At 31.3% G+C, this 23,796-nt stretch overlaps 1 protein-coding gene across 5 annotated transcripts in view; it reads left to right on the forward strand.

The window, feature by feature from the left end:
• Positions 1–23,796, forward strand: part of LOC116767781 (syntaxin-1A) — a 36,321-nt gene that overhangs the window by 1,993 nt on the left and 10,532 nt on the right. For all 5 annotated transcript variants that reach the window (XM_061527216.1, XM_032658262.2, XM_032658258.2 and 2 more), the window contains exons 2-5: positions 10,535–10,618; positions 16,202–16,301; positions 22,860–22,934; positions 23,436–23,692. In XM_061527216.1, coding sequence (XP_061383200.1) covers positions 10,535–10,618; positions 16,202–16,301; positions 22,860–22,934; positions 23,436–23,692 — 516 coding nt within the window. The remainder of the gene's footprint in view (positions 1–10,534; positions 10,619–16,201; positions 16,302–22,859; positions 22,935–23,435; positions 23,693–23,796) is intronic.

Here is a 23,796-nt window from a genome sequence, read left to right on the forward strand (position 1 = left end):
TTGAATTAATAGGATTTCCTTTTCATGTAGAAAGTTATATTTAAAGGTGGTGGAGTAATTCTTGAAATTGGAAAGGTCCGACTTAAGGACTAAGGGATCGCGCGACTAGGCGTTCTATAGACGTGGGATTGCATTGTCCTATTATAGATGAATTTATATGGTATCAACCGATCAAATAATGGTTGTGTAACTCCAATTTCATGAGCGAAAACTCATCACAATGTAAAATTTGTGTGACGTTTATTTTTCTTATAAAAAGAAAAGATCGAAAGAGTAATTTAGTAGCGAAATCGGATATTATAAATCAGATTTTATTATATAAATTATATTTACTTAAATAATCTTCTTTAACTTAAATGATTACCCTTAAGTCTAATGGAGTAATCTTCGGTACAATCGAAATTACCATCTGAAATAACAATGTCCCATTGAAGCGTGATTTCCCTTCTCCTTTCCTAAATCCGGCCCCACTGCCCATCTAAGGTCTAAACTGTGAAACTTTTCAAGGCTTATAGCATTGTTACAACGTTTTCTCTCATTGTACGTGATTTACCGTTTCTTTTTGTGATTGCATCATATTTCTCGGATTTGATTAGTATTTTATCCGACTGTTTTGAATTTAAATAGAATCTTTGTACATAAAAATATATTTTTTTCTATCGTTAAATAATTTCATTTTCAAAATTACTATCTATCGTTGTAGGCGATCTATTGAAATATCGTATTTATTACGTCAGTGGGGGTCAACCAAGTTAATTAAATGTCATATGTCAAACAACTCAAATTACCGTTTCAGATAAATAGGTTTCATTATTTGTTCTGGCTCAATGCTGTGTGCTGATGTTAAAAAATAAACGTGCATTTTTTAAAATTACAATGTGTTTTGTTTACTTGTGTCCTATGAAATTTACATACAAAGGCGATTCGTTTATTGAATCATACATTTTTACATAGCTCTCATCATATCATATATCATTTGTGCAGATAAAACCGTGGGCTAAACCGTATCTATGCAATAAACTCTAAAAGAACAAGTTCCATCGATTTTAATTTAAACGTTTCCAAGTGGATGACAATTAAACTCGAAATCTAAAAGGTTTCATGGTACCGTTTTTATTGCGAAATTTTATTCGTTAGGGTTTAACAATGAATTTCCAGCGATTTAAGCCGCTCGAATGTTGTAGGTACACATTTTCTTCCAGCGCTTAAGCACGACTTATATCAACTGCCTATAGTCTTTTATTTAACAAGTGCTGATATACTTATCAGCTGACGACGTGTTTCCGGTACGCGGCCTTCGTTGACTCACAAACATCCGTCATCCTTGCATCATCGATCTCTGTAAACTCTGTAAATTCTGCCTGAGCATTTCACGATAAATATAAAATTTAAAAACTGGAATAAGTCATTTATTTATACTTATTAGTATTTGTACAGGATGATTTAAGTGTATGTATAAATGATTGTTACACTGTATCTTATTAATATGTGAAATTATTTTGAATGTTGTTTATTTCAAGCAGTAAATATTGAATTTGTTCTTTTTATTATAAAGCCGATTACACACCATGACTTAATTTTATTCTAGTCATGATAAAAAAAATGTAAATATGTAACTTTGATAAGATACATGATTGTTTAATTTTCAATGATTATATTTATCATTTAATTTACACATGAATTTGTATATTGACTATTTAAGATTTTGATGCCAGATTTAAAAAAAAAATACTCATATATAAACACGTTTTGTTGAATTTTTCAATATTTTTTTCATGAACGTCGAAATATCTGTTCAGAATTACGTTCTACAAGCTAAAAATATCCAGTCATATGTTTTTTTTGACCAAATCATTTGTAGCCTCATTAAGGTCATACAAAAAAAATATTATTAAAGAGATTTCTTGAAATGAGCTTCCCCACATAGAATTTAATATCAAAATAAAATAAAGTGAAGCAACTTTTTTGCATTTACTGTAATTCTTCATATATTCGAATATGTCAATCAATGACAAAATTTCTCTTCAAATAACGGAATTTATGATTAGAAGGACATTTGCGTTTAGTTTTAATTAAAGCAAGCACGGTTCTTCAAAATTTACAAGGTTTATAGATTATAAAATTAACCAATTTTTACAATACATTTTCTCTTCATTTGGCATAAACTATGGATATACGTGTAGTTCATTACAAACAAACACTCGTGTAGACTTACCCTAACTTACACATTCTGAAATGATGACTAAGATTTTCAAATCGTATGTATTGAATAATATAGTTTTATGAATGATCCGTAATCTCAATTCCCATAAAAAGATCATAAGGGCTGGTTCTGAATAGCTACATTGTCAGATTGACCTAAGTCATGCACTTTGTATCAGCTGATTCACTGCTTACGTCGCGTCTATTTTTAGATATTGTCTCGCGTGCTGTCTGTCTTACAATAACATACATATAATTCCTGTTCGCTCATGTGTAAGTCTTAAGAGGTTACACACGTAGATTTATTTCATTTCATTTATCAAATATACCTACAGCTTCCTTCGCCTTTGATTAATTATATTTGGGATACTTATGACCTTATGTTTCCCGTCTCTAAATATTTCTACTGATCTATATAGATTTTCTCATTTATAATACGCATTAGTATAATTTTTCAATGAATACAAATGGCAAGGTTTGTTAAAACTCTGTTTTAAGTTTAATAAAATTCGTCATTCTGTGGAACTTATTTGCATGCTAAAATTCCACAAGGTTGCCCTTCGTGAGCCATTTGAAAAACAAGTTCAGCTATTTCATCTGCAGAACTGAGAACCTGTAGTGTATTAGAAACTGAGTAATTCAAACCAGAGCTAATTGATTACGTGATTGATTTGATGTAGAGTTCTCTTGAAATCTAAGTGTTCCTGAAACTATTTTATAACGTGCCGCTATGGCTTATATTAATAACAAATATAGCATGCAATGCTAATTATGTGTACAAATCCAACACAATCGTATAACGACGGAGGAAAAATAAACTTTGTTTGTTATTTGATAACAAAAGAAGTCTTTTTGTCGTTCACATAGATCCGCTCTAAGTTGTTGATGTTATGACGTCATTTGAAAATGCTTTCACGAAAAAAATTAACCAAGAACCTTCCGTGCTACCAAGAAATGGGGCTTATGATTTATCAAACTACTTTATTAAAATTAAACATATAATGATACTAGTATTATTCGGATATACTACGCGGATTTTATTATTTAAAACACTACATAATCCCGACGTTACGGTTACTTTGCAGCAACCGTGATCACCTCGTCTGCCCGTGATCACGGTTGCAAAGTAACCGAAACGTCGGGATTATGTAGTTTTTTTAAATAATAAAATCCGCGTAGTATATCCGAATAATACTAGTTTCATTTAAATGAATAAAACTCGCGAAAATCTTAGATCTCATTAAACATATAACGTTAGTAATGGGCATTAAAACTTTAAAGTAGGTCTTCCAAAAATGGGCAGCCATCCATTTTTATGGTAATAATTTTTATGTAATGATATAATATTTGTGCGTTGTCCAATTCATGGAATAGTTTTGGCTGGAGTCCATGGAAGGTCACGAGAAAGGTTGCGTAAAACCTTGCTTTGGGCAATCAATTGATTTGTCCTTACGTCACTTGTCTTAGAATGAATTTATTTACATTTAACTTAATATGTGTTAAAAATGAGATTTGTCTCAAATATAAACTATATATATAAGATTTATGAATAGATTTAATATGTAATACATTTTGACGTGTGTCTTTTATCTGTATAAATTTGCATATGTTACGTCACACAGAAAAACTCAGTTCCGACGAAAGCTTCATGTCATACGCGTTTCAAATGCATATGCAGACATATGTAATGTTCGTCGCATGTCTTGCATGCACATTGCACGTACGCCAGTTTCAGTATGTATGTCACAGCAGTCGATAGCAAGTTCCGGCGAGTTCCAATTTCAGAACATATTATAGCACCGCACACCGGCTTTGTGAAAGTTTCAATTTATTTCTGTTAAATCGATTTAAATTTAATGAGCATTGATTTTTTTTTTACAGAAATTAAATATAAAAGATCTTTTGAAATAAATTTACATGTGAAACGTGATGAATATGAAAATAGTTATATATTTTTATTGCTTAAACGAAAATAGGTGGTAGTATGTAAATAATTTTTTACTATTTTCATATAAAATTTCATGCAATGTGTTTTGTTTTTACACATTGAGCGTAATATTTCTTCAAATTAATAAAATATTTTAAGCAAAAATCCTTTTAAAATTAATCCAATATATCTCCTGAAATAATACATGTTATGTTTTAACTAACTCGTTAATAATTCAGCTTCTTCCGCCTACGTTCTGATATTAATAGATGCTCTATACTTCTATAGCTTTACCCATTTCTATACTCTTGGTATTTATTACTACATACTACAAACCGAAAGTTCTAAAGTTTTCTTAATAGACTCTCGTTGCAGATTCATTGCAGATTTTAATGGAAACAATAGAATTGTCAGTGTTTCAGACGAAGGTAGAACACTGAGAATAAATACAATTATATTGACGAACGGAGGGTTGGTATTGTAAATCTACTTTTAAATTAAAAATTAATAGTGTACTTAAACTGTTCAACAACGCTATCTGGTTACGTACGCCTATCGTTAAAATTATCTTTACGCTTGAGTTCATCGAGTTATACGTGGGAATATTCTAAGATCCAAGGATACTTCGCTTGTAAATATATTTATTGTAAGTAAATACTATCATCATTAACATGTTATTATTAATTTTGAAATTATTTAGGATTGTCAGTCATCTTTTTAAAATTTTTAAACACTTTAAGTATTCGGACTATTTTGTCGTGATATAATATTTTACAAATCTGTATTCTGAAGATATTTTACAGTTTAGTTATTATCTATTAAAGATATAAAATTTATGGAATACGTTAGTTTTATGTATAAACTTTTAAAATCCCGTTAAAATTGATTTTGCTCGGTTATAACTTTTGTTTGCGTTTAAAATATCTACAAAAGTATCGTCGATGTAAAGTAATTTCAACAATATTGAAATGTGACATGGTTTACGTATGCAAAATTGCTGCTGGCTCGTCTGTATGTAGGTCAAAATGATCTTATTGGAGTTGATTATATGTAGTGAGATTTATAAGAGTCAAATAAAAAAAATCTGCTATAAAACGCCTACTTACAATGGCCTAGAGGGAATGAGTATTTTTTTGCAGACTTATTCCACCATATTACGTAGATAGACACTGTGTATTTCGTTTTTTATTTTCGTTTAATAAACAGACATTCAAAAATAAAACCGTAATCCAATCCTGTCAAGCGAATTATCTTTTATGTTCATATAATCAGTGGCCGTGTGCTATGCAAATTGATAAGCCGAACTAAGTATGTATGTGGTACAAAAAAGATCGCAATACAACACGAACTGGTTAAACGTACCGTTTCAGGAGTGTCAAGGTGGGAGGCGGAGTGGGGTCAGCAGTGGGGGGGGGGGGGTGCGAGGAGTGAATTACGTAAAAGTTGCGGCAACGCTCGGTTTTCGCTGCCTTCGATACAAATTGCTAACGTTTTTGATTTTATTTTTCTTTCACAACTAAGTCTGAAGTTACGATAGATAAGCATAAGTCCATTCAACTGATTGTGAATGTTAAAAGTTAATGTTTCAGTTTCAGAATAAACGAATCCAGTAAGGCTTAGATAAACAAAATTTCGACGTGAAAATTCGTAACTCGTATGTTTCATGTGTTACCTTGTTTGATTTAGAGGCTATAAAGGCGTTCAAGATCTATGCTGAATAGCTTTTATGTAGCGAGAATGCGTCACAGAATGTTAAATATTTTGATTGATACGGATTTGTTTATACATACCTACGGATTTATTTTAAAAAGCTCTAACAATTTCAACCTAACTACGCCACTACATATAGTATTGTCTTTAAAATCTTACGTGTTATTAATATTTGCTATCAAAAAAATCAATTGCTTTCTACTTGCTTTTATTGATTGGGAAATGTTTTTGTTGATGATGTCCAATTTCAAGCCACCAAAGTGTTAATTATTATTTTAATTCATTAATGTAAAACAGCAAAAATAACATGTATATTTGCTGTAGTAATTTTTAAGATATTTTATCTTTTACAGCATATGATTTATATATCTTATCGCTGAACAGTATTTTGGCAGACCTTTATTTCTTATACTCTGAAAATTCGATTACGTTTCAATATCTTTATATTAAGGAACAAGTAATAGTTTATGTTAAGACCGGTTTCCCGTTACAAATAAGTTTGAAAGAATTTCTAAATAGGATTAACAGATTAGTTCCGATATGAGATCTTAAAATCATAAACTGTTAAAAGTTAATCGATAGCATTTACTAGAGATAAATTCGAAATTGTCATAAGCAGGGATATCTATTAAGGTCTCTTATTTACATAGAATATACAAAAATAATCACATTCCACGGAACACAACCTGTAGCACATATTAAGTTGAATTTAGTGCTATATTTGAAACGGTTTGAAAATAATTGTTTATCTTACGTTGCTTAATAGTTTTTCAGTAAACGTTTGATGACATTTAACATTCGATTATCCTTATGTAATTGAATTGCAAGGGCTGGTAATCATCAGGGATCCACCTTAATAAATATGTCTTCATAAATCGTATTTTTGGCACACATAAAATTTTTTCTATTTTCATACATCGTAACTTAATAAAATCTGAAGATATTGAAAAGCATTCAATTTATTAAGTATATGTTTTTATTACTTGTAAGAAAAAAATGCCCATATATTTTCTGGTTTCTCATTTGGAACGCTCGGTAGTCCTATCGCGATCGTGGAAGTAATTTCATGAGGATTTATACAGTACGGTAATTCGATGAAACAAACGGATTTATCCCGGACCTTTTAAGAAACGAGGAGTTATTTCTTCGTTTGTGCTACAGACGTAACAGTAAGAATTCTCCGACATTACAAAGCACTTTCTGGAACATATTTCATTATTATTGATTCAAGTTCATAAGAACGGTAATAAATAATGTCCCAAAGGGGGTACGGTGTCTTGGCGGCCCGGCTTCCAGAATGCCGCATGCAATTTCATTAAAATAACTCGCCCCGGAGTATACGTAAGTGTATTGGGGTAATAATTTTAGGCGAACAGACAAAAAACCCTGATGCTGCAGACCTTGTCACCTTGACATAGCCCGCTTCTATATTTAATTATCGACATGAAGTAAAAAAAATAAGTAGTAAATTTCCATTTTATTTGCGATCTCTTTTGGATTCCAGTCTCAGTCATTACTAAGTAATGATTTACGAGTACGAAATGTCGTAACAAGACTCGGTACTTTAGGTCCCGTCGTAAATAGTACATTATTTTTAGATCAGACGACGTTAAGAATATTTTTTAACGTATCAAGATTAGATGCTATGCACACATCATTAAACATTATATATACTCTATATAATTAATTTTTGTTGTTCAAAGAAACATTGTAACACCGTCGTAATAAACAAACACACAAACATTATTAGTCAAATAGCTTCGTGACAACATTTAGTGTTAATGTATGTAATTTTTAATTGTATGGTATCTTAGATGATATCTTAAATAAATAATTATCATACTGAGATCTATTTATAAGAAGTAACGAAGTGGATTATGACAGATTATGAAAGTAATAATAAAAAAACCGTTATAAATTAATAAAAAATATTTATTTTTGATAATTAATCCTTGAATTTTTACATTTTTATCCAGTCTGAAATATTTTCTGATACAGCATAATTCGTTTCTTTATTGAGTATTAACAGTTTATTAAGTCTTCAGTATCGTAATACGGTCAATATTAAAAGATTATTTAACTTTAATAAAAAAAATAGTTTGCGTCAATTTAGATTAAAGGATTCTTTCCGACCCACTCATACTGAAGCATAATCTTAATTATCACCATAACTAAGATATACGCAATATATATATATATATATATATATATATATACGTTTTGTAATAATATTAAATGCATGATAAATAAACATTTTACACGTCGATTGGATTAAATAGGAATGATTTAATAAATTGTGTGCTCTGAATCATCGTATGAGTATTACGTGAATTCAACGCTCGGTTAATGCTGATTAATTGGGATGAACGTTTACGTTAAATACGTAAGTTTTACGTCGACTGTTCAATCCGGCATAATTTTAAATAAACCGATTCAATATTCATAGCTGGCACATGCAATTAGCGGCGATTGGTTTATTCAATTACAATCATATTAAATTATTTTGTTATAGCAGTTTTGACTAGCACATGCCTTGTTGCTTGTGTTTAAATTGTGTTTCATCATATAAGTTTCATACTGGGTCGATAAGATCCATAAGGGCCGTAAGGGCTGTAAGGTTTTATGTCTTTGTATACATTGCTGAGTACAAAAGATGTCACAATGGTGCTAGGGTTGTGACCCCCGTGATTAAAATAAATTACGTTTAGTTTTCTTTTTTGACAGCCCCATTGTCAAGCTAATTTAATTATTTGTGTTTTAGCATTACCTAGAAACATACGAGTATATATAAATAATATAGAGGTAGATAAGGATTTTAATGAGATTAAAATATTGTGAAAAAAACGTATAAAATAAGGAAGACTCTCACAATTAATGAGGTATCTGACAATCTCAAGTCCTTGGATCGCAGGCGAAATTGAAACGTCTGAAAAGTTATGATACTTAAGAGCTTCAAGATGTCATACTTTTATTGGTTCTGGAGTTTTATATACGATACGTCGGCGAGGCTTGGTTGATTGAAATACGTGTTCAGAATTAGGATTTCGTTTCAGACCTCTTAAAATATTAGCAGCACAGCCCTATTCATTACTATTTATTAATTACTATAAATTATACATCTTACAGCAGGTTTGTCTTAGTGTCACTTTGGTAACTTTATGAAATACTTATTTAGAATCATAAACGGATTTATATGAAAAATTTCATAAATCAAATGGAATTTTATGAAAAATGTTATATCAGTGCAGGTTAGCCTCCTTGTTTCACATCTCAGCTACAGATATAAAAACGAATTCCCCTTCTATTGAATCTGACGCTTTTATCGTTATCACGGCTCAAAGCGAGCACCCTCGTTCATTCATAATAACCTCCGTCCGACTTCAGAAGCTGCTATGATTGGAAATGAAGGATACGATATTATTATTTTTTTGTCAGCAATACACGCATTGATATAAATTTAATTTAGCAAAATATTATTTCTCCGTAAGTCGGCTACGAAAGTGTCATATGTGTAAACCAATTAAGGACGTGTTGGATGTTTTTTTTTTATATGAAAAATATTTTTTATTGTAATATTCAATACGAACACAATTTTTAGCATTAGTTGGGCGTTTCGTATAATATCGTTCAGAGTATGTAGTAAATGGTATCCTGATATTTTTAATATAACGTAGGTCACTGGGCACCACGTGTCTGTGATCGAGTTATCCTTCTAAGGCCATTTATTCGCTCTGCTGACGTGTTAACAAGTTATTCTACTTTTTCCACACTATTTATAAATCTCTAAGGATTTTCCATAGAAGTATGGAGGCGAAAAAAATGTGAAGCTTTCCTTTTAGAAGCATTTTAATGTAAAAGATAAATATATGCCTAATTGAATATATGTATTCTGATAAGTTGGTTTTATGTGTGACATCTTAGAAATTATGAGTTAGCTAAATTAAGTTGCTGTGTAGCAACGATCCCCCGGGGTTCAAATAATTGTTCCATGTATTATCGCCCAGACAAGCCTTGACCTACATACAGCGTGACAGAGCGAAGGTTGTCTGTACATTGTAGGTATATATAATTAGTTTAAAAGTACATACTTTTTAATTATTTTTTTTTGGGTTTCATTTATTAACTTATTTTACGAAGACTTCTTTCTATTTTTTAAATTTTTTATGAATCTCCCATTCCTTGTACAATGTTACTCTCCGTCAAACACTTACTTCTTTGTATCTACGTGATAACCCTCGTAGCAGAACTACGTTGTTTTATTATTAATTCCCTCACGTTTGTAAAAGTGTGTATGATGGACGGTTCGTTCTTTTAACATTTATATTTCAATAAATTTAATAAAATATTATATTTTACACAAGTTTTTTTGTTTAAAGTATAAAAATTTTATGTTAACAGCAAAAATAAATTGCCATTTAAATTTATAAATATCCATGTCTTTTGAGTTTCCCTTTCGTTTTATATATGTTGGAGCGGGTCTTTGTGGGGAACGCGGACTACTCTTGTAAATTGAATAATGGCTAGCTCGCCTCGGCTAAGTGGATTCAATTCTACTTTACGTGAGCTTTCTGATGTCAACTGTCTACGTATGAGCATGGAAATGTTGTTGGTTTTATTATTAGCATTTCCGTATACAATGACGTCTAACTTATTATATTTTTTGTATTTTTTTTATATAATTGCATTTATTTTCAGGCGCAAAGTGACGATGATGACGTCGGCCCCGATGACGTTAATGTCCCCGTCGAAGGAGGTTTCATGGATGAATTCTTCAGTGAGGTGAGATATTAGTTTAGCACTCAAGTGTTGAGCTTGAATATTTTTTATATTAGAATATTTTAAAGTTCTCAATACTGTTTAAATGAAACTAATATTTTTCGGATATACTACGCGGGCTTTATTTTTGATGAGATGATGACGATGACATCTCGTCTGCCCGTGATCACGGTTGCTGAAATTAACCGAAACGTCGGAAGTATGTAGTTTTAATCAAAAATAAAGCACGCGTAGTATATCCGTAAAATATTAGTTTCATTTAAATGAAAAAGTCTTAGATCTCATTCTCAACTCCTATAGCCGAGGTACTTTTATGAAATTTATTTAATTATATATTATATGACAGGTAATCTGAGTATTTTACAAAATTCCACATAAGTATATTGGAATTACTACAACGTCATCATAATATAAAGACAAATTTAATTAACTTTTGTTCTGTTTTGTAAAATAAAAAGCATCTCTTAAAAACTCCTATGTCAATAGATTATCTCGACTCTATTGTTTGCGAGTCAATATACAAAAGCTTTTCTGTCCTCAGTTTAGGATTTTCATTCTAAAGTCTTAACATTTTTCCTCAAAAGTAATATAAAGTTACTTAAGAGTTAAGACGAAGTTAATAGTAAAGTACATTGTAGTGCTTTCATGGCCATAATAGATAGTTCAGTGGGCACTACGGAGTTGGTGACCCAAATCAGTTCAGATTATGTATTGAATAGAAAAATAAGAATTTACTCTGCACTATTCATAATCAGTCAGGCGTAAAAGAGGATATAATTTCAAGGTTATTATTTAATAAATATTATATAATAATTATATGAAAATTATCTTTAACATAATCCCTTTTATGTGTCTTATTATAAATCATATAAAAGCCTTGGAAAACACGTCATTAATATTTATATGTATATAAATATAGATACATAACTATCAATATTTCATATGTTAAAATGCATGTTAATGTTATTTATGATATATTACATGAATCTTATTTTTTATCACAATAAAATTAAATCGTCTAGAGTATATCATCAGTCTTGAATCACTTTGTATTTATATGCTACGAAATTACATACAAATGTGATGTTTAATAAAGTATGTGAGTTTTTATATATCGATTTTATCTTTATTAAGAAAAACACAATGATGCTTTCAAACTTAAATATCTATGCAGATGTCTTAAAAGCCTCTCGTCGCACGATTTTCCATTTAGCACAGAAATAGTGTCTGCGCTTTAAAATTTACACTCCAGCATAAAAAGTTTTAAAACGTACTCCTGACTTGACGAGTTGAGTGTCTCTGGAGTCTAATTTAATCGACCGAGCCGTCTTAGGTCGCATTAATTTATCGATGATATTCTAAATGCTTTATATTATATACTCGATAATAGCGTTTATCTGTCTGGAATTAATTTTATCGCCGCCATTGTTTCCTCAAATCTTGTACGCTGACTGATAATTTATAACGTGTATACGATATAACAGTGAAGATGTCTGCTGTTAGGAAGTTCCCGTTGAAATTTTTAATATATCACGAACTGGATCAGGTGCAATTCCGACTGGCATGTACCGGTTATAGAAACAATAACTATGCAGACTATTGTTCAGAACTAACTTCCACGTGGAACATTTGTATCACAATTTATTTTAGCCGCCGCTGTAGAGACTTCAGAGCTCGTTCGAACTTACTCCGGCACATGTTTTACGGACAGGTCTATTGTTTCTCAAACACAACCTCATTGTAATTTAAAAAAAAATGTGCTGTTCTTAAAAAAGTTAGCTTATTGAATTTTATCGGCCCAATTATTATTCGACGAAATGTTTAGTACATTTTATATTCAAATCACGTCAATGGGAATGTAAAACAAGAACATTCGTTTTCACGATTGTTATTTTACATCGCACGAATGATATCATTTTTATTTATCTGTACAAATAAAAAATATGACAAGTCGAGAGGCTGTCCTGAATAAATTTTATTATAGAAAACTCTAACATAAAGAGCGCTGTGAAGTAGAGAAATTTTGAACAAAATATACAGCTCCAACAAGCAGTATATGAATGAAACGTTCTAAGTGACGCAATGAGAACAAACTGGAAATTCGTAACGACGAGGGTTAAGAGGAAATAAAACTTAATCCATACAATATATTTATATAATTCTACTGTCGGTACGTGTGTATATCACCGAATGTCTGGACCGATTTGTACGCATTTGGGTGGTTCCCCAGATGGTTTAGTATCGCAAATCAACCCAGCAGATGGCCATACAGTCGGTATCTAGGTTAAATAAAATGAAAAGGCTGCAATGTAGGTTACTAAACGTAATGTTTTAACACACTGTACATTTCTGAAAGCAACTCTGATGTTCACGGACGAAGTCGCGGGCAAAAAATAGTATACGTATATATGTATATATATATCTTCAACAATTGTGGAACTTTCAGCTTGTTGTTCCCTGTTACACAGCTTTGTTTACTCGGTCCAGAGTCAGTGTTAATGAACACCAGTGCATCTATAGTTATACATTAAACTGATTATGTTTGTTAATAACATAAACGATTTACATGTCACAATATTGTTAGGAAACGCCAACGTTATCGCTTCAACATAGTTGTGACGTGATCGCTTGCTGATTTAATCGTATGGTATTGTACAAGTATAAGTACGATAAAATATCGTTATATTACGTACCTGCTACTTGCAGAGGTCTATGGACTTTGGTTTTTTCCTTTTGGAAGTCTCTCGATGTCATAGGGTTACCTTAATAAATCTCGTCGGATTCAGGGGTCGTCTGGTAATTGGAATAACGGGTAACGGATGTATCGGGAATGAGAGATGGGTCAATAGATTCTGGTTATATATTTGTCTGTGATTGATCTATTGAACGTATGTTATATTATATATACCAAATTTATAAAATTGTTGTTAACGGACCCCTGCAATACAAGGTTTATCACATAAGCCTTTTCGAAGCTAACTTTCATCATTGTTGATTAATAAGTTTAGCGTAAAATTGTACGTAAGTCCCTTTGCTAGTTTTATTGTGCTGTGACACAATCAAGTCTATTTGAAAACATTTTTATATAGTTATTAAATTATTTCAAACTTCATGTACAATATTGAAGAAAGAGAAATAAGTAGGTTTTTTTTTCTATTCACCTGGCTAATGGCTTAGCCACCTACTAAAGAATTATTCATCAACATGTATAAGCAAGACTTACATTATCGAGCTATATCGTCGTTAAATTTTATTTTATAGAAATTTAACATAATATTAAAATGGATGAAATATTAATGTTGGGTAATAAATTTAATAAAACATATGGAGTCAGTGTCAGTGACGTCACAGCGGCCTGTAACTCGTCGCATTCATCATATCGTGAAATTCATTTGCATGTTATATGTACGTGAGTGTGATGCCAACAGTGACGTTCTGTGACCGTATTAACTTTCTGCCGGGTCACGATACGACGACGACACGACAATGGGACGCCGTCGAGTGCCCGACGACGCCGCCCAGACGCCCACTAACGTAACGGAACAATGACGTTCCATCCGATATTGAGCGTTGAAATGTTTGCTATGCCTACCGTCCAGCTCTAGACTGTTATTAGCACAAGTTATATTTACATTCAAATAAAATTTCCATATGCATACGTTCACAATTGAACCACGTCTATAATGAAATGACATGTAAGTCTGTAAGGTTCACAATAGTGTAGCTTATGTAGAAAATGCATATTATTTATTCAACTGAAACGCGTGAAAATCTACATATGTTTTATATGTTATAAAGAGTTTATTATAAAAAAATATATATATAAAAAAGGCTCACAAATAACTAATAAAGCATTTCAGATCGTACTTCGTTTATTGAATGCGAACGCGGAGATAACTTATCTCGGTAATCAGATTAATTGTGTCTCGCAGTTACAAGTTGAGGTCAAAGTAACAATGTAACAGCTGTAATATTCGTTTCACAGATTTATTTAATTCATATACAAAAAAATATTTATTATAATATATATTTTGGTTAAGCATAAAAATTTCTATCGACTAAATTTTGTAACTATCCAAAAGAAAATTTCAAGGTAACAGCTCTTTATTGGATTAAAAATATTTAATGGTATAAAGTGTAGTGAGATTAAGTCGATCGCATAAGGCAAAAATAAAAAGAGATTGCGTTATCTAAAATTGTTCATATACCGATGTCCTACTAAGAAAATATTGGTTTAGGTAGTTGAAGCTTTGAATTCGCGAAGAAAATTTTTATTATGACTTCCAAATCTTCGGGGTGCTTTTAAACTTAAGCACAATGCATAATAGCTCGAGTTTGTTCAGCGGTTGGATGCTTGCCAGCGCTTCCTCTGACCGAATTAATGCGGATGGTCCTAAACAATTCGTTATCAGGTCTTGACTATAACCACAAGTCAAGCGGTCTCCGTGCTAATCGCATGCTATTCCATCATAAATTCCTATACTAGTATTTAGGTTAGTAAAAAATGTATGCTGATATTAGGTAATAATTATTGGATTTTGACGAATGAAGGCGAGTTATAGTTTTTGATGTTGCTATTTTAGGAACACAAAAACAATGTTACGTCTGCGAACAGTCCCACTATAAAGCGGATAATTATAATTTCAGAACACACAGTTTTCATAGCAATTAAATTTTAAGTGGCTTCTTCAAGTTTAACAGAAGTTTTCTGTGTATAAATCATTTCTGTAACACGAGTTCGTTAATTAATTTTTAAGGTTTTACTTAGTGGGTTATAAAAAATATTTTTCTTTTTTTGCATTCAATTAAGTTAACGTGAAAGTATTTCTCAAGTCTCGACTTACGATATTTTCATAGAAAAAGGAACGATGTTGTGAAATATTTATACTAAATTAAAACCTCTTAACGCCAACCAACAGGGTTCTTAATACTCATATATAAGAAAAGACTTCATAATCAAAGCGTATATATTTATTGATAATTCTACGTCAACTGTTCTGAATATTCTGATATACAGAATATCTCTAACATGTATAAGCTTTTAAAAACGATAACATCATTTTCTACTATCAACAATATTAATCCTCTTCAGAGTTATTTATTTAATTTTTACCGAATGCCATTATAATAATGAAAAACATTCAATTAATTTCCTACTTAAAGTATAAATATAAAGTGATTGCTCCGACGCATCTGAATCAGATTATCTTATTCTTTGAAAAAATAAAGAATCCAAAGGTTAAATAGTTGGCACTTGTTTTCCGCCGAAGTCCCGGAGACATATAATTGTCTGTAACTGTACTGTAATCAATCAGTAATTTCACATTTCTTTGGTCTTTGTCTTTTGTGCTTTTCATACTGAAGTTTCTACATACTATATGTCCATTATGCTCTCCTTTTCTTTTATAATATTTCGTGATATTATGAAATTCGACTTAATAAAGTATTTTGCTAAGCAGTAGGTAGAATCCAAAAGCTTTTGTGTGCTTAATGTTATACATTGAAAATTCTACTTTAATTTATTTATATAAAGTGATTTTTCAAATAAAACGAATGCCTATTCCTTATTTTTATGTATTTTCCCAGGTGGAAGAGATACGAGAAATGATAGACAAGATACAGGCGAACGTCGAAGAGGTGAAGAAGAAGCATAGTGCCATTTTATCAGCGCCGCAATCAGATGAAAGTAAGTGATAAGACCCTGATAAATATTTGACGTCCTATCAGTCAATGACCTAGGACAGATAACCTAACTCTCTCACTTTTGACATTTGATGAAATTAAGGTAATTCGTAGAAACATAAGTGACGTTTGTTCTGTTAGGAAATATCTGTTTGTTCGATATTATGTTTGACATGCGTGGGCGAGGAATCAAATTAAATCTGTTTAAAATTAAATCAACAGTGTCGGCAAATCATAGAACCTTTAAATGTCTGCTATAAATGGCAAAAATCGCAGCAAAGGTTAACACGTGGGTGGATGAGGGGATAGTATCTAAAAATAAATATTGTTTCAATACTTGTCTGCCAACGTCATTGGATTATGTTGCAGGCGGCGTGGGATGAGCGTTTAGTTCGATAGTGCTTACTCATTAATCGTAGGGCTGGTAAAAAATGTATGGCTTGAACTAATTCCTTTGTATGTTTATACATATAAATAAGCAAATTTTTGGGTCGATAAAGTTATATAAATGAGTTTATGTAATGCGATCTGTAATGTACGAGTATATTACAAATGTCCGATACGTATCTTAAATTGATTAAGTAGCGCTGGCGGGGAGGATATAGGGTAATTCCGGCCTCGGGACCACGCCGGTCCCCCAACGAATCCACATGCTTAGATATAATTCAATTACACATAGTCTACGATAAGGATACAATATCTCGATTTAAATTTAATCGATACCATTTATATTCGGACGATTTTAATCAGTTTAAATAACACCTTTGTGAATAATATCTTTAATAATATCCGACCAGTATTCTAAATGCGAAAGCTTTTAAGGATGTATCGATGTTTGTTGCTATTTCACGCAAAATCTACTTCAGAAATTACGATGCAGCTTTACAGTTTCGTAACTTACATATCAGATTAAGACATAGGATATTTATCCCAGAATTCTGTACAACATATCATTTGAGAATTTCGATGTGCATAGGACGAAGTTGCGGACGAAAACTAGTTCATGGTAAATGTATAGTACGTAACAAGTTTTATAATTAGATCTATTTATGAACACGGAAGACGAGGGTTCGGTTTAGCTAGAAGATTTATAACCTCATTGGTTAGAACAGCTCATAACTTATAATTTGAAAATGGAAGAAAAAAATGAAGCCATGCGACGTCGACGTTATTCTTTATTACAATACAAAGTTGAATATTTCATATTTATTTTATATAACAGTTATAAATAGTTTGCAATAAGAAATATAACATTTTACTATCACAACTATTTTTGCAGTCACTTTGCCTAACTTGTTATTTCAATTTATAAAAAAAAAAAATTCTTTAAATATCTTTCAATAAATTATCTGTTGATGGTTCGTGATTCGATTCTATTATATATTTATATATATATAAATTTATTCAGCGTGTGATCGAAATCAAATATTATTAGACATAAATACATATCGGAATTGTCAACATTGATCCAATTATTTTCTCGAACATAGTATTCACCAAGCTCATTAAATATACATCACATAAAAAATGTTTCCCAATATTGGACGGGATATTTATATGTATGAAATGAGGTTATAGATGTGATGTACCACGCGCAGGTTCCATGTAGCAACTCATTTCGTGGTCGGTGGGATGAGAACATTATTTATTTTGTAAATTATTGAGAGGCATCACGTATCTTGAAGGTTCGTTAGATCCAAAAATTCTGTACCCCCGATGTATGTGTTCGTTTACCTACTTTGTATTCAATACAAATATAACATTATTTTTGGCTATTATAATTCCCGTTCGACAACGCGGTAAACGTGGACAATATTGAATAAATCTATACAATTATTAATTGAAACACTCAACCCCTCACAAAACCAACAACGAAAAAAGATGCTTCTGTTAATTGAATTTTTAACAACCCCGCGTTTCATACCGTCCCCGGTCGCCAACTAGCCAGGCATTTAATCACTTCGCCGGGCATTCCGTTAGTTTTAACAAAATAAAGCAATTAATACTTTCACGGGTTAAAAATACTTTGAGGCACACAAAGGCATTTGTGATATCGATTTTTTTCGTTTTACTTTAACATAATGTAACACTCGATGGAAGTCGACCTTGGCAGCAACCACTCACCTATATTCGCTATTCGGGGATATAGTTCACTTTGTACCCAAGGAGGTCTTCATTAATAGGCTGTAATGGTAGCAGAAAATTGACGTAATAATAATTTTGTATCGTAAATGACAGCATGTTTAGTCATAACATTAAAATCTCGTTCCAGAGCTCCGGTCGCATAGCATAATTATCCGAGGAGGGCTCTAGCGTGACGTGTATGACCTAAATTGCAGGGAAAACACTGTACTTATGCATCTGTGTAATACAACTGAGCTAAATAATGTACTGAAAATATTAAGAGACGCTTGTTTTTTATATCTCGCTACTGATTCAGTTCAGACTCGAATAAAATAGCTCTCTCGTTTAGTTTTTTTTTTTTTTTTGTACAAGTCGATTTCTGCTTGAACTATTTTCAACTTAAATTTTAGTTTAAATTAAATTCATTACTATTTTTGTTTCCTTCTATTTATCATACATAACAAAGTAATGATTTTGTTATAATAGATCAGAAAAATCCCTTTTACATAAAAAAGCACGTTTAAAGTATAAAGATTATAATTAAAAATATAAATTTAGCCGGACACTTAATAAAATCTTGAGACTGTAAGAGAAAAAAAAAACATAAACGATATATAGAGCTAACAGCTCGTCTAAAAGAGCTGATTCTATGAAAGCCAAGCTTAGAAGATTACGTACATTGTCCAAAACTATTATAAGGAGCATGTGATATCTTTATATATCTAAGTATATATAAAAACTAAACTAATATAACCACCGTGTTAACTGTGTTCTAAAATATTTCGGCTACGAGCAGAATACACATCTGTAAATAATTAATTACTTGAATGCTACAGAATTCGGACGCAGTCCTAATCACTGGGCGTATAATTTATTTATGGACGTAATTCGGTTTGAGTTTGCACGGACGTTATAATTTACTTGTGTTAGCTGTCACTGTAGCTATCTATGTTTATTTAGCGTTAGTAATTCAGATTTTTGTATTATAGAAAAAATATTCTAATTTATATTACAAGAAAATTTATGAATCTTTATTCTTATTAATTATATTTTATCAATCTATACCTCATCTCAAGCTCAGTTCTACACATCAAAAAGATTTTTTAAAACCATAAATTAAAAACGTGTATAAAATTAATGTTTGTAATTTCCTTGACTTAATTTGGATTTTCATTAAATTTTAATGACGATTTATGAGGGAGGTAGGTTTGTTGCGATTAGATTTAATTAAGAAGAGTTTTTTTATAATCGCAATGCTACTAAAAATTATTATATTTCTGATATTGTAATTGAAACTTTAAAAAATTTTTCATTAACTTTTTTATACTAGGATTGATTACTCTGGTCATTTTGTTTATTATACATTTTTTTTAAGAAATTGATGAATAACATTACGTTTGAAATGTTTCTCAAATTATTACTATTAACAGTTAAATGGTATAATTATAAAATAATAAAAGTTTTTAGTAATGAAAAGTAACAAAATTTTATTGTATTACTATTTTTATTTAACGTTTTCTTATTGTCTGTGTAACCAAATTTATTATCCGAGATTTTTTTACTTGGACATATTTTACTCGGTTTGAACAACCGTGTAAATATTGTTTGAAAATTTAATGCCACGTAGCGTAATAATTTAGCTTGCTAATGGCGCTTATTAAGGATGAACAATGTTAAAATTTGTAATTAAAATCTCGATTGTTCGTTTAAATGTCTAAGATAAACAAAAATATTCCGAAATTTTCAATCGGAAACTTTAATATGATTACGAAGGAATACGCAATGCATTTTCTACGTTATTTTGACTGTAATTTATGTATAAATAAATTACAGTCAAAGCTGGAATTTGAGAAACCGAATTAGATCAAACCAAATGTAAAGATAGCAATAGTCGTACAAACGTTAGCTATTCAGTTTCTGTACAGAGGTTACGTAATTCCTAAAGTCTCAGACTAACGAATGACAGAAGTTTACTCACAGCTAATTATATTACTCGGAAGCCTTCACAACGTTGATCTGACTTTGTTAGAACCACGATTATTTCTGATCAAACTTCAACCAGCTATAAGGATACAAATAATTGATCAAGTTTCTGATAACGACTTGATATAAGTTTGTACCCATAACACATACAAAATAATTTTATATAGATTGTATTTATTGTATAGTATTTATTGTATAGTTCTTAATACAAATATAAATAATGTATGGATTTTTATTCGTAATGAAACGAGATTTATGCAACCACCCATCATTATAGATACAATGGAATTAAGACTTTGCTTTTATAACATAGATTTAATCCCCTTGATGAGGCCTGAGCTTCACTTAATTAATTAACGCTCAACTAATGACGTACGGCCAGTGACACTAGAGTGAATTATGATATGATTAGGAGATGCTGCAGGTCATGATAGCACATACTTAGTTTTAATGAGTGTGCCGTGGAATAAACGCATAGGATTTTAGATTCGGTTACAATGTGCCAATGTGATAGGTACTATTCATTAACATGAGAAAGCAAAAAATGACAAGATATACGTAAATATAATAGACATAAACATCCTTCATGCATTCGCTTTCTGCGAATTCCTTTCCAAAGTTTTCTTCGCTAATCATTTACTTTCAATAATTTTATAGTTTGATGGTACCTTCGTTTAGCTTCTCGGTTCCGTGACCGCCGTTCGTGGACTAATTTTCATCATCAAATATGTTCTACGAACGGTTTGCTCTGTAATCTGTAGACTGTTATTTTAACGTTAATTTGCGATATATTCTGTTCATAATCGATATCGCAGGGAAATGTTTGATACTAACCACGATGACTGCTCTTTCTAAGCAAGTTTTATCTTTTTATATACCTATTAGCCGTGAAATCTCAGGTTCATATAAACGAGTAAAGCTTGCCTGGAGACGTGGCTGTTTTAAATACCAAGAATAATATCCATTCCGACATATATACATAGTACCTCCTTACTGAATTGAAAATATTATAAAAGTTTATTTATCGCTTTTATATATTTTCAGCCTATACTGTTCGTTAAATGGATTATGAATATATCAAATAAATACTCGTTCTTTCCTATCTACACACATAAATCAGACTAGCGCAAGACACCGGCGGTACTTATTGCAAGTTTGTTACATTTTCGCCTAATTACATATTTCAGTTCTTTTTATAGATTATTTTATCAAGGTGTTCTTTAACTGAATCTGCTGTAATTCATAATGGCTCAATTCTTTCAATGACACGCCCACTTGTGGTATTCAAGAAAATAATTAATGTTATAGAAACTGAAGAACGGTCTGTAATTAGTTTGGGCGATGGAAAGACCAGGTCACGATGGTCGACCTTATTAGCGTGATGAATTATGTTAGCCTATAATACTAGTATAAGTGCAGTCTGTGACTATTTTATTTGTTCATCCAGTCGCACTTGATCTTTCACCCTATTTTTTAATTAAACTGAATTAATTCTCGATTCGTTTCACATATAATATATAAATTTGTTAGTATTGTATTTATTTGTTTTGTTAATATTTTATTTAAAATCTGAAATCGTTTAGTGTTTGGGTTCAAATAAAACGCTTACGTGCAGCGACCGTACCAACTCATAATGATTTCTCAAATACCAATTACGCTCGATGATTCAGCCATAGAAATATAAAAAAATCCGAGCATTGCATAGGACAGGCAATTAGGAAATTCGATTCTAAGTTATTATGACTTTTCTTTATTATTTTGAGTACATTTAAAACAAATACTTATATGTATTAAACTCAATTACAACGAACGTATTGATTTCGGTATACTTATTTATTTATTTAAACGCTTTCCCTCTAAAACTTTTTGGAGGGCATCGAAGCCTAAAATTAAGATGATCATTGTATAATATAACTCTCTATTGTTTTCACTTTAAATTAGTATTAAATTATACTTTAAATACTACAGTTTTTTCATAATATTAAGATATTTTTTTGTGTCGTTCAATAAAATAGTAAATTTGTGTTCGGTACGCATACTACAGGGCATATAAGTTATTTATAAACACTATGTTTAAAACAATCGAATTTGTATGCAACCAAATGTGGATGTATTTGAAAATTACGCTTACACTAATATTCGTATACCTACGAGTATATATTTTTTATATTAATATGTTGTCGTATGTCTTTTAAGGATCGTATTACAAAAAAAATCGTTACAAATTTTTACTTTAATATATTAATAATAAATGTGAAGTTCCCCATAATTAAATCAGTTTTAATTTTGTACAAAAGTTTGTAAGTATCAACATCGGCTTTGATAACTTTTTATTTAACGTTAGCTATGAATCCGCGGATTTCAAACTTTTATAGACACATAAAGAAACTTTCTTTTTGGATTATGTATGAAAGGTTTAGTAATACAAAGTTTTTTTTTTATTTTTTTATTTCAGAGACAAAGCACGAACTTGAAGATCTCATGGCCGATATTAAGAAGACTGCCAATAAAGTTAGAGGGAAATTAAAACGTAAGTATTATTTTATAATATCAATATTATGAAAGATTTAGCATATTAAGTAGAAATCTAAACGTTATAGCTCTTGAAGTGGACAGAATTTTTTGTGACATTTCATAACAACGTACTTATAACTATACTGTATCACAGTTCGCACGAAAGCAATAAAATATTAACCTTACAATTGCTCAAATGGGAACAACCGTTCCGGGTTGTATGTTACCTATGCAAATATCACCGGCTAAATCAAATTTGTGTCCCTCTGAAGCAAAGGCCAGGTAGCTCGGACTGAACCCAGACTGAATATAGGACGAATGTAAATCATACACGATGTAACGCGATGTTTGATACCGTAGTAATAAATTTACTAATTAATACGATTCATATTAAACTTGACCGTCCAAACAAAACTAAACTGCACGAGTTCAAGCCTTCTGTTCGAAGAAACACATTAAATATTAACTGCTGAGAAATGGTTTAGGTTTAGGATTAAGTTGTGTATTTTATTTATAGATATAGAACAAAACATCGAACAAGAGGAGCATTCCAACAAATCGTCCGCCGATCTCAGGATAAGAAAGACCCAGCACTCGACACTGTCTCGCAAGTTCGTGGAGGTGATGACGGAGTACAACCGTACCCAGACCGACTACAGGGACAGGTGCAAAAACAGAATACTCAGACAGCTGGAGATCACGGGACGGGCCACGACCGACGACGAGCTGGAGGCTATGCTGGAGCAGGACAATCCAGCGGTATTCACCCAAGGGGTGAGTTGGACTTAACCAGATTTGAGATACTACCTATTCAGACAATAGCTTACCAAGCATATTCATTAATGAGATCTAAGATTTTCGCGAGTATCCATTGAAAT

The sequence above is a fragment of the Danaus plexippus genome (genome assembly GCF_018135715.1).
Source record: "Danaus plexippus chromosome 9 unlocalized genomic scaffold, MEX_DaPlex mxdp_24, whole genome shotgun sequence".
NCBI lineage: Eukaryota > Metazoa > Arthropoda > Insecta > Lepidoptera > Nymphalidae > Danaus > Danaus plexippus.